At 38.1% G+C, this 18,304-nt stretch overlaps 2 protein-coding genes across 2 annotated transcripts in view; one reads left to right on the top strand and one right to left on the bottom strand.

Annotated features, from left to right (window-relative positions):
• Positions 1 to 18,304, bottom strand: part of lcp2a (lymphocyte cytosolic protein 2a) — a 186,053-nt gene that overhangs the window by 135,832 nt on the left and 31,917 nt on the right. The gene's annotated exons all lie outside the window — the stretch shown is intronic.
• On the top strand, positions 805 to 11,187 carry adra1ba (adrenoceptor alpha 1Ba). The gene is made up of 2 exons (XM_053478158.1): positions 805 to 2,033; positions 10,335 to 11,187. Exons 1-2 carry the CDS (start codon positions 1,082 to 1,084, stop codon positions 10,877 to 10,879), a joined length of 1,497 nt encoding a protein of 498 aa, XP_053334133.1. The 5' UTR covers positions 805 to 1,081; the 3' UTR covers positions 10,880 to 11,187.

The following is an 18,304-nucleotide window of genomic DNA, read 5'->3' as shown; positions in this document are numbered from 1 at the left end:
ATAGAATATAGAAAAAGAAGAACTTATAAATTAACAACAATGGTGGATGAAAGGAGTACTGAAGAAAGTGATGATGATGATGATGATGATGATGTCTTTGTTTGGCAACACATGTTGTGATTTCATTGGTAGAGTAAACTCTTACCTTACTACTGATATGAACATTTTGGACCAAGTTTCTCTCACATCTCCTCATCTACACCACTTTATCGTGTGTACAGCGTCACAGGGGCTTGGAGCTTGTCACTGGAGACTTAGGGCACAAGGTGGGGTACACCATGAACGGGGAGCCAATCCATCGCAGGGCACATACTCACACACTCTTCCACACAATACAGGCGATTCGGGAACGCCAATTAGCCTAATCTGCATGTCTTTGGACTGTGGAAGGAAACCGGCGTACCTGAAGGAAACTCACCAAGCACGGGAAGAACATGCAAACTCCATGCACACAGGCCTGAGGCGGGAATCGAACTCGGAACCTGGAGGTGCAAGGCGACAGTGCTAACCATATGGTAATGTCGTGTTCAAATCTGAACCTTCCCAAAAGGTTATGAAATAATTCTCAAAAAACAATAACCGAAGAAGAACCAAATGCTTATGTTATGGAAACGTTCAGCTTTTGCAAGGAATCAGTTTAAAGGTTGAGAACTTGTATGAGTTGTATGAGTATGAGTCATACCAGTTGGCTTTCCAGTCGTGAGTCCGAGTCTTGACGTGTCCGGTACGGATTAGTTTCGGGGAGGGAGGAGGAGGCGGGGTTGGGACTGAGAGCGCATGGATGAACGGACTCAGGAGCGAGAACACTGCGGAGGACACCAGCAGCGACGCTAAAAATGAAAAGAGCCGCAAACAGCAAGCAACTTGGACATGTTGGGGGTGAGCGAAACGCATGATCAGTTTGGAGGAAATGGAGAAGTTTAACATTGCGCATTACGTGGAGAGACTTTGCCCGAAGGATCAAAGAATTTCTAAGCAAAGCGGTGAAACTCTGCGCAACAAATGCGACCAGACGCTGTCACTGGCTCTCTGAAAGGTGTCCAGCGAGCCCACTTTGGTATGGAGACACGGGCTTACCAGAATGGCTTCTGATCTTGGTGATGCCGCAAACCGGTGGAATAACGCGTCATTGGGACTGCACAGCGAGCTCCGATCCAACAGCTCCAACTCGAGCGCGGCAGCTCCCGGGCCTGGCAGCGCGCACTTCAGCTTGGCTCGGGCACTGCCCGTGGGCATGGTCCTGGGCGCGTTCATAGTGTTCGCGATCGTCGGGAACATCCTGGTCATCCTGTCCGTGGTGTGCAACAGGCACCTGCGCATTCCAACTAACTACTTCATCATTAACCTGGCCATTGCGGATCTGTTGCTTGGCACCACGGTGCTCCCGGTGTCCGCCACGCTGGAGATTCTCAACTACTGGGTGTTCGGGAGGATTTTCTGTGACATCTGGGCTGCCGTCGATGTGCTGTGTTGCACCGCGTCCATCATGAGCTTGTGCGTAATCTCCATCGACAGGTACATCGGAGTACGGTACCCTTTGCAGTACCCGAGCATCGTGACGGAGAAAAGAGCGCTCTTGGCCATGCTGGGGGTTTGGGTGCTCGCTTTGATCATCTCGATCGGACCCTTGCTCGGATGGAAAGACCCGCCTTCTAAGGATGAGACCGTGTGTCCGATCACCGAGGAGCCGTTTTATGCGCTTTTCTCGTCGCTCGGCTCCTTCTACATCCCCCTGGCTGTGATTCTGGCCATGTACTGCCGCGTCTACATCGTGGCGAAGAGGACGACTAAGAACCTCGAGGCTGGAGTGATGAAAGAGCGCAACGACTCGAGCGAGCTGACACTGCGCGTGCACTACAGAGGCTCGAACATCCAGGACGACTGCAGCAGCACGGGCAAGGGCCAGATGAGGAGCTCACTCACTGTCAAACTGCTCAAGTTTTCTAGGGAAAAGAAAGCAGCCAAAACTCTTGGTGTTGTAGTAGGCATGTTCATCCTGTGCTGGTTACCCTTCTTCCTCGTCCTGCCCATCGGTAGGTGCTTCATAAATCCCCCCATTGCCCCCCACATCAGTCTCATGTCCTGTACTTTATTCTTTCATTTCATGCTTTTCATTCTGTCAGGGTTTTTTTTTTTGCTCTTACACATATTATATTGATCTCATGCTGACATTTTAGCTATCAGCTGAATTAGCCACAGGTCCCTCTCCTGCACATCACAACCTGTCGGAACCTGTGGCTTAAACTTTTCCTTAATTCAGTATCAGCCAGAACATGGTATTGGTTCTAAAAAAGTGTCTCATCTAGGTTGTAGTGTTTGTAACTTTTTCAAATTCTAATCTTTCAATCATCTTAATTGTCATTAAGATGAAACGTGACCAATTTACATTTCACATTTGAAAATTTCTATTATTATAAAATGCAAAATTGTTAAGATATTGCGATATGAATTGGACATGGTTACGGACACTACAGATTTTTTTTTGGGGGGGGATCCCTATTTTTTTTCTTATGGAATGCCTTAATTTAGGCAACAATTTTTATAGGTCATATTCTTCTAGAAGCTTACATAAATTTTATTATCCTAAAGAAAAATTAACAATTACCATTTTCAATTATTATAGTTTGAAAAGAGGGTATAACACTGAAAAACGGCCATTTTTAGGGCACTCATAAAATCATCTCTCTAAAACGGCTGATGTTAGTAACTTGAAATTTTCAGGGAAGCAAGTTTGGTCTCTGGTTTCATGTTGCATAATTTTCTGAAGTAGTGTCTTTGGCACACACATTTTCTGTATTATATGTATAGCATAAACAAAATGAAATTAGCACCAATACTGTGTTTTGGCTGTATAACAACTTAGTCCCTTAGATCATGGATCGATAATTGAAAGGGTAAAGTTCAGCACAGTTTCCAGCTTTTCCATTCAATAACCAGCCTTAATTTACTTTCAGAAATAAATGTACCCAGATATACTTTTTCAGGTTGGTCCGGTGGTACCACTGAGGGTACAATTTTTGTACCTTTTTATACTTTATCATCAAAGGTTAATGTGTTGAAACTTTAATTAGGTTTTAACATAAACATTTATATTTAAAGGGACAAAGCATATTCATAGGTTCCAATAAATAAGGGTACATGAAGCTATCTTTAAAGGTGCACTACACATATATTATAGGAGAAAGCATGCTAACACAGCAACAAGGGAAAGTAAACAAGCAAACAGCAAATCAGAAACCTGCAATGGACTCTGGGTGAGCAAGACAACTGCAGCTAATGACATCTGGTTTCTATTATGTATTAGGATATATGATGCTATGGAGTTATTTTCCATATGTCCTGTACAGTAAATCAAGTGTAATAATTTACCAAAATGCATATTACAAACGTACAACCGGTTAAACCCCACAGCCGATTTGTTATATAGTACAGTATATTTTAATTTATAAGTAGCTGTGATTGTCATGCAGTGGACACCTGCACACATTAGCTTACCAAAGCGGGAAGTGGCAAGGAAATGAAGATGGAGTGGATTTCGAGGTAGTTCTGCTTCATCCAACTAGAATGCAGTTCGATAGCCAGTAAAAACACGCTGATTAATGGTATATGTCTTGGCCAGAATTGGTGATGTCAAGCAATACTATGATCAAGAAAGGCCTTTACATGTATAGTTTTTTTTTTCAGCTCACCTTAATATAAAATTGCCATGTGATTTATTCAAAAAAGGTCAAATATTTGAATATGTGCACTCAGTACTAGGATTCGAACAGAATAAATAAATGGTGTGATATATGGAATTATATATAAAAGCACGAAGCACCAATGCATATTTTTCAACCGGAATCTTCCCCTGCATTTTTCCAGTGCTTGCTGTCTAGTCAGGGGCCTCAGAATTATTCTCACCCTCTTCTTTATAGCACTCCTATTTTTAAAGGGGTGGATGATAAATTGCGACATTGGATCATTCGATCTGCAAGTTATCAGACCATGTCTTATGCCGAATGTTCTTCGTGCTGCAGCCAAACTATTTTTCCGCACTTGGGATTGGGACTGGGGGATGCCCTGCCCTGGTATGGGCACAGGATTAAAGGCCGTTTCCAAGGGCCCCAAAAGTGGCCACCCTGCAGTGGCAGAGCTTGAATTCCTGACCGCCCGTAACCATCAGATCAGCAACCCTCCTGAGCCACCACTGCTCCCAAATGTTTTCTGTACGTGTCAGAAGGTTATTAATTTCACAGATTGTTACTAATATGTAGAAATATTAGTGCTGTCAATATTATTGCATGTGATTAATTTAGAAATTCACACAAATTAGTCTTATGACCAAATTTGACCCAAATGGCTTCCCATAAACACAGCACGGTTACCCCCCCTACCCACCCCACCATACCTATGTGATAATGGCACGTTTAGCACGGTTAATAAGTAGCATCACCAGGTTTCATTATAAAAAAGCTTTTAGATGGAAGTCTGGATAAAACCAAAGTTGTGTGCTTCGAGCTACCTGTAAGAAGAACTATTATTACAAGAATACATTAAACACAAGATGTGTAAGAGGGGGTTTAGGTGGCTCATGTGTTTCTAGGTTGTTGATTTTTGGTCCTGAGGATTCGGGTTCGAGTCTGCTGTCAGTGGGTTGCCGCACCACCATACTACCCTGCCACTGCATGCAGTGCCGGTCCCATTCAAGAGATTTTAATGTAACATTTGTTAAACGTGAATGTTTGGGGTATTATAAAACTGCATAACCCGTTTCCTCTAAGCAATTTGTAATGCATTTCTTTATTCCAACACAGCGCGTCTATAATACAAATAAACAGAGTGTTTTAAAATTGTAATTAATTGTGATTAATCACTAGAATTAACTAGATTAAACATTTTAATCGATTGACAGCACTAATAACTATAACTCTCTTTACCATTACTATCCCTACTTCTCTGTAGCCACATAAAGTTATTTCACAGAAAAATGCAATGCTAAGGCAGAAGGACTATTACTGTTGATTTAGTGAGTGTTAGTGGTTCAGTGTTAGGCTTCTTGTCTGGCATGTAGAAGGCCTGAGTTTGATTCCCAGCCAATGCCCAAACCCAGCCATTACGTTGCTGGGCATCCTTAGTGCTGCTCTCAAGAATGGATAAAGTGGGAGGGTTGTGCTGTGACAACCCCTTAAAGGGATCTGCTGTTAATAACGGCATCAACTGAAAGTATTGATCATACGAAAACTCCTCATCTGGATCACATTATGAAGTGCTGTAGAAAACTCGAATCTGTCGGAATTTGTTCTTGACATAGCACACTCTTAAGAAAAATATTCCATCAATTACCTTTAGTTTGTATCTCTATGCAAATAGGGGAACCCCATTTGAGGAACCCTGTTTTTACACTTCAAAAGTGAGAAAAGCAGAAAGCAATACTATACCAAAGTTATATAATTTATAAAAAATAAAAGAGCAACTTCAGTTTTGTTAAGCTTGAGCTTCAGTAGCAGTTTCTCTTACAGCTAATCTCATCACCTACAGTACATTGTCTATAAATTATTTGCCTTTGTAATCTCTTCAGATGAAAGATGATTAGCTTTCGGGTTAGAGACATTGCGTCAGAAGTGAGGGGAAAAAAGGATACATTATTGTATCATTTTTCCTCTGTGGTCAGATTAGTGAACTGATAAAAACAGAACATACAGTATGTGTTTATCTTGTGTGGTAAAATTTTTATCTCATCTGGTCTTTCTGAAGTAGAGTGTGTAGAGTGCCACAATGCGTGACCACTTCACAGTTATGAATCTTATTTTCAGCTATGTTATTTGCTTATCCTGACCTTTTCGAAGCATGGCACTTTGATAAAGTTGGACGTCCCCTGCTTTATCAAACTAGGTATTAGTCCTGATGCATTATGCTTTATATAGGACAATCGTATAAATATTTCCTCCGTCTAACTGTCAGCGTTGTTTAATCTGCTCAGGATTAATTGGCTTGGTCCTGTAGAGCCCTGAATCTTGTTAAGGTCTCATGAAGGAATGTAGAGGAAATGCCAATGTCTTTCGGAGGGCCCTGATATTCCCAGGCCTTCTCCTCTTGTGAGCTGCTAGGAGAGTGTCGAGGTGTGGGAATAATGATGAGGTAGTGTTCCCACCACATATACGCTGAAACAGGTCAGGAACGGAGCATCTGCATTCATTTTTTTATGACTGAAATGCTCTGCTCTCCTATAGGCGGCCATCTCGCACCACGGGTCAGCTGTGTTTGTCCTGCAGGGACGATTTTGGAAGAAAAATTTTCCATGTGTGTGACCTTTGGGAAGTTAATCTTCCCTCTCTATGCCCTTTGTCTTCGTTTACCATGCTACTGCAATTTAGAAGGCTGAACATGAATACTTATTGTAGAGGAATTACACAAGGGGGCAATAAAGTACAGTATCTCAGGTCTGGCTCAGGTCCTGTGCGTAGGTTTTTTAGTTCTGGTGGCTACTCTAGGACCTCTGATAAGCACTATTTATAGATAGTGTGTCCCTCCATAGCTCTCTGCCTTGTGCAGTAAATGGATAGCAGGAAAACTGATCCTTAATATACAGTCTGTACAGTAGGAATGATAACTGGCAACCCAAAGAGAAAAGAAAGGGTTCCTTGATTTTAACATGGTCAAACTTGACATTCTTTAATTATTTACATAAAGATATACTTTTTTTGTGTGTTTTTTTTTAAATATAAATGTCTTATGCTTCTCTTTTTGACATATGCAATTTAAATATGTTAGGGATGGGGGTGGCTCAGTATATTAAGGCTCTTAGTTCCTGATTAGAAGGTTGACGGTTTGAGCCCCAGGTTGGCCCTTAACCCTCTAGCATTTTAAAATCTTGTTAAATCCAAATGGAAAAATGAATAAAATCACATTTTAAGATTTTATTCAGGTCCCAACCCCTAACTCTCCACTTATAACCAATTTATATCTAATGATGGAAAAAAAAAATTTGAAAAATATGTTTTAACCACATCATTAGGGAAAATGATACAACATCCAGACTGGTTTGAAGTGACATAAGCTGACAAATAACCACTCTTTATAACTGTGGTGAGCAAAAAAACACAGAAAACTCACAAGGTGTCTATCTTTGAGGCTGATGGACAACAACAGCAGGAAACCACGGCAGGTTCCACTTTACTTTTCTCAGCCAAGAACTGGGATCACCTGGCAGAGGGGCACCAGAACTGGACAGCCGATGATTACACTTCATTTTGAACTTTTTCCAAAAAGTTTCAAAATGTTGTGCATTCTGAGATCCTGTCCTGCTTAGCATGATTGTAAAGATTGGATATTTAAATTACTCTAGTGTTTCTGTCAGGTTGAACTAATTCGGGCTTGCTCATCTGACCTCTCTCATCAACAAGACAAGCTTTCCCATCACAGAATCCCAGGAGATTTCTGAAATACATAAACCATCCTGTGCGGCACCGACAGTCATGCCGTCATGACCAGTATCTGCATGATTTTATGCAACCTAATTGGCTGATTGAATAATTACATGCATGATTATGCGTAAAAAAATATTCCCAAGTAATTGAATAGCGGGTGTATATGGCGAATGCACTTTAGCTCCCTTTCCACACACCCTTCCTTTGTCTTGTTTTTTTCTCATCGTGCTTAAGCATGCTACTACACCCCTTCCTTAATGCATCTCTGTTCATGTTACGAATCACTAATTAATTTAATGAGTTTTATTGTGATGGTTATTTTTATTAGATAATTGATTAGATAATTGTCTAATAATGATGATATGACAGCACATTTTGATAGTCAGCTACTCAATATCTGTGTGCGGGTCGGCCGGTAAGTGTATCGAGGCGTGGCGAACACGCCAAGCGATTCATCCCACAGATTTATGCTTAACACCTGGAAATTGAAGAAATTAGTCGTGAAGATGGGTGTTAAAAATTTTACGTATTTAATGGGATCTGGGCAGGTTTTTGTGAGTGCATATTTTATAAAACTTTTAAAAAAGAAATCAGAAGAACTTACAGAAGAATACTAAATAGGTATCTCCTACCTTTGACAAGACCTATGCTGGATCAGGACTTGTAATTCTTCCGTGGAAATCTGGGTGGAATTTAATCACATTGTTAACCGTGTTTTGGATGTGAAATGTCTTTGTCTCTGTAACAGAGAATTAAGAGTAAGTTAGAGAAGGGTAAGTAGAGTAGATTTGATTGAAAAAATGCCCTTGAGTTAATGAGAGTATTTGATGCCCCCAATGTACGCTGTATTGACGCGTTCCAAGGAAACTACTTATAATTCAGCTTCGCAGATTAGGTAGGAAACCCCCTGAGCTCAACAGTCTGTCTGAGCTTTTAAAATGCTTACTTGTTGTGTGCTGTAGGATGGCATTTAATCTGTCTTGACAGGGTATTTGTTTATTATGTTAATTACGCTTACTAAAAGGAGCGAGTTTAATAATGCTAGGGCACAGTTAGGATAAAGTCCATAAAAGGATATGGGATACGCAGCATCTCAAAAACAGTTCCTATGGGATAAGTGACACACTGAATGGAAGAGTTGAGAGGCAACAGGGAGACGTTTGGATATGCCCAGTGGATTTTCATGATCTTTTTTAATCTCAATATAGGGAAAAGAGTTATGTAGACCAAAAATCTGAACGCCTTGTCAGTTCCTGGAACATCTGCTGTGTAGTTCGTACTAATAGGTTTTAAAAGATTGTGTCATTTTTTTAACGACTGTAATAAAAGAACATGAAGTGACATTCTAAATTGAAAGATACACTTTTGCACAAAACAAAGATTATGTTAAGAAATAAACAAAAAGCGATATACAGTACCATTAGGCCAGACTATTTTTAGCTGACATAGTACCAGGCTATAGTAACTCAAATATACGAACACGAATATTTCAGAAACTCAAATATTTTAGAAGATCAAATATGCAATTTTTGATCAAATATACAAACTCAAATATTTCAAAAAATTAAATATACATAATTTTTATTAAATATAAAAACTAAAATAATAAAATCAAATATACAAACTCAAATATTTCAAAAAATTAAATATACATAATTTTTATTAAATATAAAAACTAAAATAATAAAATCAAATATGCAAACTCAAATATTAAAAAAAAATTAAATATACATAATTTTTATTAAATATAAAAACTAAAATAATAAAATCAAATATACAAACTCAAATATTACAGAAACTCAAACGTACAAATTTTTATCAAATATACAAACTCAAATATTTCAAAAAATTAAATATACATAACTTTTATTAAATATAAAAACTAAAATAATAAAATCAAATATGCAAACTCAAATATTTAAAAAAATTAAATATACATAATTTGTATTAAATATAAAAACTAAAATAATATAATCAAATATACAAACTCAAATATTTCAGCAAATTAAATATACAAAATTGTAAGAAAATATAATAACTCAAATATTTCAGAAAATCAAATCTACTTTTTTTTCATCAAATATAGAACTCAAATTTTTTAGAAAAGGCTAATTTTGATTAAAAATGTCTTGTTGATGTACATGTACATGTAGGAGGTCAAAGGAGCTTAGCCAAACTGGTATGACTCTCTTTACAAACATGGTGAACAGAAAAGGACCTCACACTCTGTCAGACCTGTTGAAGAATATAAAAATACCTGTTATTTTAGTTACAGTAGCCTTCCTGCTTTTCTAAACCCCATGTGGGACCAAAAACCACGCCATGGTCCAGGTCATTAAGATCCTATTTTTTATATGTTATGTACTTATGTTTTTTAGTCATAACTAAAGATTTATGTCTGTTCAATTTTATGCATTTTGTTGCTGCCACATGATTGGCTGACAAAATAATGACATGCATGATTCCTAATAAAGTGGCCAGCGAGTCCACAGATTGCACCTTACTGCAGTAAAATTGCTGTTTCTGCTCCTTGTTCTGAAGCATGCTGCTACACATGTTCCACCTATTACTGACTAATCACTTGTTGCAACTAGATCTTAGTGTGTTGGTGTGTAAGAGTTCATCGCCTTGAGTGCTTTTCATATTCAGTGGATTTTGTGGATTAATGTAAACTGATTTTGTCCGGTTTCAAATCTTTTTTAAGAGATAGAGATTTGTGCATGATTTTTACTGCAATGGAGGACCAGTGATTGAATCTGCCAAATGAGCATGTTGTGCAATCATTAGTTCAGTTTTGTCCTTTAAAAACCCCTATGATTACCCATAAACACTAGCTGAACCATGCCATCTATTGGTCCAAAATGAAACTGATCAAGGTGTCAATGGGTTTGTGGATGACTTTACTGAATAAACTTGTATTTTTAGGTTCCTTCAATACCAGCCTGCGTCCTCCAGAGACATTTTTCAAGGTGATCTTCTGGCTCGGCTACTTCAACAGCTGCCTGAACCCCATCATCTACCCCTGCACCAGCCGTGAGTTTAAACAGGGATTTATCCGCATCCTGCGCTGTCAGTGCCAGCAGAGGAAGGGCTGGAGACCCTATAACTACCGATCTCACTTGGGTCCCGCCACCCAGATCTACATGGACAACAGCTCGGTGTGCATGAACGGCAGTCACGCTTCTCCCAGCCCTCGGTTCTTCAGCAGAGACACCGGCTCTCATACATCATCAGGTCTCTTGCCAGGCTGGAGTTCCTCCTCCAACTCTCTGTCTAGCAGTTCCTTCCCTAGAAAGTTCACAGCCAGCCCTGGCCCAGTGTGTAAAAATTCTGACAAATCCAGCAGGATAACACTTCTTATTCCAGATGGGGCCCCAGGGAAAGAACCCCAGCATATAAATGGGCAGAACATTAAAGAAGAAGTAGAACCGCACATAAAATCCAGACTCAATCCGGAAATTAAGCTGTAGTTAGGTACATGACATCTAGCATTGACATTAGTGCGCCCTTTTCGTTTCTCCTTTTTGTTATTATTGTGTACATTTGAGATTCTTGTTGGAATTAGAGTTTTGTTTTATTCTGCATGGATGCATTGTAGACAAAGTTATGACATATGCAGTGGCTACATCAGTGGAATAAAGAGTGTCTATTGGTGCATTTTACATATCTTGGATTTTACCATTCAGGTTACATCTATAGTTGTTCTGTAAAATGATTTTTAAAAATCTTTAAATTTAAAGTCAAGCCCCTTGTATGTGATAATAATAATAACGATAGTACCAATAATAATAATAATAATAATAGTACCAATAATAATAATAATAATAATAATAATCGTACAAATAATAATAATAATAAAAAGAACAACAATAAATAGCCTTTATTTTTATGGAATATTTTTTATCTGAAATCTTTCATAATCTGAAAGTTCTGTATATATCAAAAATAAGCATGATGTTGAGTCTGATTTCCAGAAGCATTATAGTACAGACTTTAGCCCTCGCTAATGTGGTCAGTGACTTACTGCTTGCCTCAGATTGTGGAAATTTGTCCATTTTGTTTACTCTTGGAATGCAGCATTTGACATCATTCATGAAGAGTGTATCAATACTGACACTGGTATCAGGTATTTGTTCGATACATTAAAATGTTTCCGAAACCAACATTGTTGTTCTGATGACAGAAGTGACAGCAATCTGGAAGTGTTTCATCAACAATATTGGCAATCAATGCTCAGCAGATTACAAACTCTATTCTGTGAAAATATCTGGAGGAAGACATGACGGCATCGTTATTAAATACAAGTAACCTGATTAAATATTTTGAACATAAACCTGAAAAACTTAGGAGTACCTTGCTAACAGCTTGCCTAAGCAACAGAAAAGTTCTATATACAAGAGACATTTAGGTCAAACCGGGACTTTTGATTATGCAGAATAACAAAACCCAGTCATGAGACTAAAAAAAACCCTTAATTTTCCCTTTATTACGAATGCACTTATCCCAGTGTTTCACTAGTGATTGGATAACATCAATGTATAAAGTTTTCTCAGTACGCCGGAGCCATGATCCAACTGCCTTGGAAACACTGGCCTCCCAGCAACTCCTTTAATGGCCTAAACATGCAAAAATGGTTCGGAGTGACGGCAGGACTTTATGCATGTATGTAATAACTTCCAGCCAAATTCCTGTAGTGTGCAAGTGGTGTTGGTGAATGATTGTGTGTATAGTTCTCACAGAAAAGTTATTGGTTGATTTTCACTAATCAGATGTTCCACCAGCTGAATGTTCAGGGAAACGCCCTCAGAGCTCTCCGAACATCCTCGGCTAGGATCATCTTTCATGGACCTATGATCTTTTAAAACGTTTGCATTATTCAAATGTTTTACTCTTAAGTCCTGTTTTGACTTGAACATCTCTTGTACAGTGCTAGGAGAGTAAAAATGACAGCCTTACTCGTAATGTCAGTCAGGATGGGATATTGACAACAAACATGCAATGACCAAATAGAATGTATTTTACACACTGCTATACAGAAGCACTTTTTTTTATAAGTTAAACAAAACTAAATCTCCTTAACAACCTCATTCAATCAAAGGGAAGTTTTCAAAATTTTCTAGCTAATACACTTATTTAAAATGAACCGACTATTGAACTTGCACATGATCACTATTAAAACATAGGGAGAGATAAACAAAGCAGAGAAAAAAAACATATTCAGTGACACCCCTGATTGATTAATACTGTACTAAACTTTAAATCAACAATCATTATTGGCATGTTCCAGTACCAAAAAAATCCTGTGCACTTGTGTTTAAACTTGACCTGTGTAAAAAGGGATTCGATACAGTACATCCTGGTTGTTAACCAGAACAATATTATACGGACAGATTTTTTTTTAAATGGTCGGTTAGACAAAAAAATTCTTGCATAGTTTAGTCCTAATTTGACACCCTTTTACGGGGATTAATAGATTCTTCAATGCCCAATAAGTGCAGTATGGTGTTACTGCACCATACTGCATTTATTGTTTATTGTTCTCATTTTACTTTTCTGAACATATTGACCATATTTATAATAAGCTGTGTTTGCCATGGTTATTATAACAATTGTTTAAATAGATTTCATGGTTTTATTGAATTTGCTGTTATCTTGTTTTACCTGTGCTCGATGTAAAAGTGTCTATAAAATTGGGAACATTATGTGCTATGTAACTGGGTTTGACATGCTGGAGTGTTTTTTATATATATATTCTGTGTATTATTTGTTTTTAAAACACTTTTTTTTTTTTTTTTTTTTTTACATTTTTTACATTTTATGTGTAGTGCATTACATCATATCCCCTTCATTCTTCACCTAAATTAGAATCTGAATTAAAGAGTCAATAAGTGCAATACTAGTGCATTTTTACCTTTATTCTGACATTTCAGCCTGAAGCTGACTTTACACTTTTTGACTTCTGTGCCTGTAGACAAAGCTGTAGACATAATTTTTTATCGCTATATACACATATCAGCTAGAACATGCATGACATAAATAACATGCTTTAGTAATTATATATATATATATTAGTAAACTGGTGATAGGATCATGGTTCGTGGGGAGCAAAGGCCAAGAAGTCTGGTCAAGTGCCACAGAAAAGCCAATGTTGCTGACAAAGGTTAATGCAGGCTATGATAGAAAGATATCAGGACACTCAGTGCATCTCAGCTTGCTGTCTATGAGACTTAGTAGGATAAGAGTTTAAGACTGTTGATCTGGCCTTCACATTCTCCAGATCTCAATCCGATCGAGCATCCATGGAATGTGCTGGACAAACATGACGGATGCATGGGGGCCCCACCATGCAACTTATAGCATTTGAAGGAGCTGTGGCTAAAGTCCTGGTCCCAGAAATCACAGCACACCTTCGAAGGTCTTGTGGAGTCATGTACCGAAGGCTCAGAGCAGTTTGGCACAAAGGCAACCTTCAATGTTTTAATGTTTTTAGGCTTTAATGTGATGATCTGTACATAAAATTTTAAATGACCATGAATTACCCAAATGCAGTATTTTCTGTCCTCTGACACACAAATCAAATATTTACCACTTATGGAAAAATGCAAAATGGGCATAATGGGCAAAATTTTGTTGGACCTTGACCTTTAATAACAGTTTCGGTTACATATACAGTATTTTACACAGAATTTGAAAAGCTTGCTGCTGCACTCTCTGTTGAGCCACTCATACTAACACCACACCCAGGGCCATATCAATGTCACTGCTGTGCTGAAAATGGTCTACCACCCACATAATTTTTAAACAGTCATGGTCCAGTGGAGGCCCTTTTTTTTGATTGAAGGGTAAGGACGGGCAAATCAATTGTCCTTAGCAATAGATGGGCTTTTGTCAGCAATTGTTCGCTAACAAGGTGACCTGCATGCAAGATATATGTGATTAAATGGCTAATAAGCAGAGCTGCAAGGTAGGTCTACATAAGAAATACAGATATCATTTTTGATGTTTTCTTTAACATTTACCCTATGTCTTGTGACTTTAACTTTAAATTAAAAGAAATTTTTATATTTAAGGATTTAGCGACTATGAATATAGTAATGATGCACAGCACATGATCTAGGGTGTGCAAAGACAAAATATTTATTTAACATTATCATTTGGCTCCAATTTTGCAGAACACCTTGGGAATTGACTTAAAAAAAAAAACTTTAGAACACAAACCTGCCTCATGGATATATGGCCTGTGTTGAAATAGGTATTTAAATATGAATTTCAGACATTTTAATTCCCTACATATATATACAGTATATATATATATATATATATATATATATATATATATATATATATATAGATAGATAGATAGATAGATAGATAGATATAATTGGTGCTCCCGAATAGCCTGTAGTGTATGAATAAGCATGTGTGTGTGTACAGTATGTGTGTCTGTGTATGCAGCCTGCAATGGATTGGTACCCTGCTCAGTCTCCTAGGATAGGCGCTAGGCCTACAGCTCTGTATACAGGTTAAAGCTGTATAAATAATGAGTGAATAAGTGAGTAGGATTTGCCCCTAATAATATATACATTTTAAAATCTTGGGTTATGGTTTTGACATGTAAAAAAAAATCCTAACTAAAAATCTCAAAATGCAAATTATATAAATTAAATAAATTATGACCAAAAATTTCAAGGAAAAGATGACGTTATTACAAACTCCACAAACGTTAAGATAGGATTTTTTCATGGTCTTATAACATTTGTAAAATGAGTATTATTTTACAAATTACATTATACAACACACATACATATATACATTTTTAGATATCTTTTCTGTATATGAAGATATATATTTAGATGCCCAAGAAGAAACAACATTTATAAAATGTATAAGGATGGGTTAGAGAATGTTTTAATCATGTTAAAAAAAAATTAAGAAATGCTACAGTGGCTCATTATGCACAACAAACCGCAATGCACAATGAAACACAGTCAGTATATTTTTGCAAATCGAAAACCTAAAAATGATCTTTGCTTAGTTTGTGGCATCTGAAAACCAATTCAAACCGATTCAAACCTACTTCAATTGTGAACATAATAGAGATAAATCCTACTTTATGAGATGTACGTTTGTTACTCCTCATTCATGTTTTCTACTAATTATCCTTATAGAGTCAGGGATGTTCCAGATCGCATATTAACATGCCAAGTAAATCCATAAAGCAGAACTGCTGGACGTCAGCAGGACTACTTGTGCTACTCTTGCAGCTTGTGAATAAATCAATGTCTTCAGAGAGAGCCAAAGAAGAGAAAAGCCTCCAGTATCCTGCAACTCATCACAAGATTACAGTCTTTGTTAATGGGATTATAACCCATAGCATGCATGTGCTATTAATGCTCATTTTAAAAAGAATTTTGTCCTCAGAGTTTAAAAACCTTTGCTAAAAAACCTTCGGAAAGCTTCTACTATTTTACTATCGGCTATTATAATTACTATTATTATTATTATTATTATTAATATAATTATTATTATTATTATTATTATTATTATAATAATAATAAAGAAAATGCTTGTTCTAATACAAATGAACAAGGTATCCAATTAAGCAATATCACACGAGGTAGAGATGTACTGAATATCAACACAGTAAAAAAGTGAGGAGAATAAAACATGAAGATGGCGGACATGTATCTCATATCACACAGATATTCATTAACAATAACCTGCGAAAATCATAAAAATAAACACCAAGGCAAGATCTGTTGACGATAAGATCGACCAGTATATGCTGATTATTTAGCATATTTTCTGGATAGCAGTATTTCTTAGCCCTAACAGGGTTAAAGGTTTTACAGTACTTCTATAATCTTCTGTGCAGTGATGTGTGAAAATAACATCCTATGTTTCCAGGGTCCTATGTTTCCCATATTTATAGGGCACATAATAGGAGCATAAAAAAGGGTCATATGTTCCCAGAGACCTATGTTCCCCATTTATAGGGTCCTATGTCAAGAACTTCCTGTGTTCCCAGGGTCCTGTGTTCCCTTGGTCTTTATAGCATATAATGGAATCTATTGGGCTATTGTGGGAATATATCAAAACTGGTACATACTCTAAAATATATAGGGTTATTAAAAGCTGGAGTGAGGTTAAGCATATGTAAGAGTTGTTCGTACTTTTGTTCATTATTTGATTCTTTTTGTTTGTTTGAAGAAATTCTTTCTAGAGATCTGCAAAATTACATAAAACAATTACTATTAATATTGGCGGAGATAACTCATTAGACAATGGACTGCTGACCAGAAGGTCACATGTTCAAACCTCAGCACCATCAAGTTACCACTGTTGGGCCGTTTACTCAAGGGCGTCAAAACACTCTAAGGAAAAGAGTGGAGGTGAAGGAGGCCCTTTACCATCCCTTTACTGGAACTGCAGTACAGCACAGCACAGGTGAGTTGCAGGGGATCGACAGTATACATTCACAGACTACCAACCCTAATCACCCAGCTGTTAGTGCGTCACTCCCCATTGAACTCAAAGCTTTTCATGCCCGCTTTGAGCTCAATAACAAAGACCCCCTGTTGCAAGCCCCTGCCGCATCGCCAGAGATTATGCCTGTGGTTTCTGTGAACAGCGTGAGGACAAACGTTCAACAAAATCAACATACAGAAAGCCACCAGGCTAGATGGAATTTCAGGACATGTAGAGGACAATAAAGCAGATGTTTTTCATCTATATCTAAGCAGTTCAATATGACCTATCCTCTTTCTAAAAAGTCTGTTGTTGAGATGCTTTAAAAGCCATGTCCCTGAGAATATGGGCCTAGCTCCAAAACAGGTCTACTGAGGATTTCAATATCCTTTGCACTACACGCCACACTAGCTCACCTGGAAAACAGAATTTGTTGTGCCAGAATGCTATTTGTGGACTACAGCTGAGTCTTTAACAGTCATCTACACAAGCTCGTGGAATTAGGACTAGGTCTCACCCTATGGAACTGGATGTACGTGCGGATAGGCATGAACACCTCCTCCTCCCTGGCTCTCAAACCGGGCATCCCGCAGGGTTATGTTCTTGTTGTTCTCCTTGTTCACACAGGACTGTTTGGCTCAAACAGCATCATAAAGTTTGCTGATGACACCAATGCAGAGGGGCTGATTACAAACAGTGACTAGGCAGCCTAGAGGGAGGAGATGAGATTCGTGGCAGAGTGGTGCCAGGAAAACAACCTCTCTTTCTCTCTCTCCCTCTCGCTCTTTCTCGCTCAACGTAAAACAAAACTAAGAAGCTGATCATTGTCTACAGGAAACAGGGAGTAGCGCAGACACTCATCTACATCACTGTGGGGAGGGTCAACAGCTTTAAATCACCTGGACTGACCTTTAGCTGTGTTAGGCATGGGATATGAGAACCCTGCAAAGGGTGATAAAGACAGCACAATTCTCAACTGAGCAATTTACCTTATACACTATATCAGAAAAGTATGTTGCAACATGAAAAAACTTCTTTAGGTAAAAGAAATCTCCCGGAAAGAGTCCGGGAAATGGCCGTGCCATCTGGGAAGAAAAACATCATAGATGTGATACTCTGGACATTCAGTACGTTCAGGACATTGCTGAGTCAAGACCTGACCAACTGAAGCAAACCCAGATCATAACACTGCCTCCAGAGGCTTTCACAGTGGCCACTATGCCTAATGAGCACATCGCTTCATGTGCTTCCCTTCTTACCCTGTTCTGGTACAGGGTCAATCTGAACTAATCATGACCTTTTATCATTGCTCCAAAAGCCAATCATTATACTTAGTAGCACATTCAAGCTTTATCCTATGATTAGTCTGATTAATCTAAGTTTTCTTATGGCCAAACAGATGTTGAGTCTCAATCCTGTAAGTTCTC

Source organism: Clarias gariepinus, chromosome 19 (genome assembly GCF_024256425.1).
Source record: "Clarias gariepinus isolate MV-2021 ecotype Netherlands chromosome 19, CGAR_prim_01v2, whole genome shotgun sequence".
Lineage (NCBI taxonomy): Eukaryota > Metazoa > Chordata > Actinopteri > Siluriformes > Clariidae > Clarias > Clarias gariepinus.
The sequence above is the reverse complement of the archived record's forward strand: the minus strand, read 5'-3'. Positions and strand labels throughout refer to the sequence as shown.

What these genes read in the sequence shown, in the direction of transcription:
- adra1ba (XM_053478158.1), top strand. Translation starts at nt 1,082, where the DNA reads ATGGCTTCTGATCTTGGTGATGCCGCAAACCGGTGGAATAACGCGTCA. An exon ending in CTTCCTCGTCCTGCCCATCG is followed by an intron (nt 2,034 to 10,334) that starts GTAGGTGCTTCA and finishes TTGTATTTTTAG; the next exon opens with GTTCCTTCAATACCAGCCTG.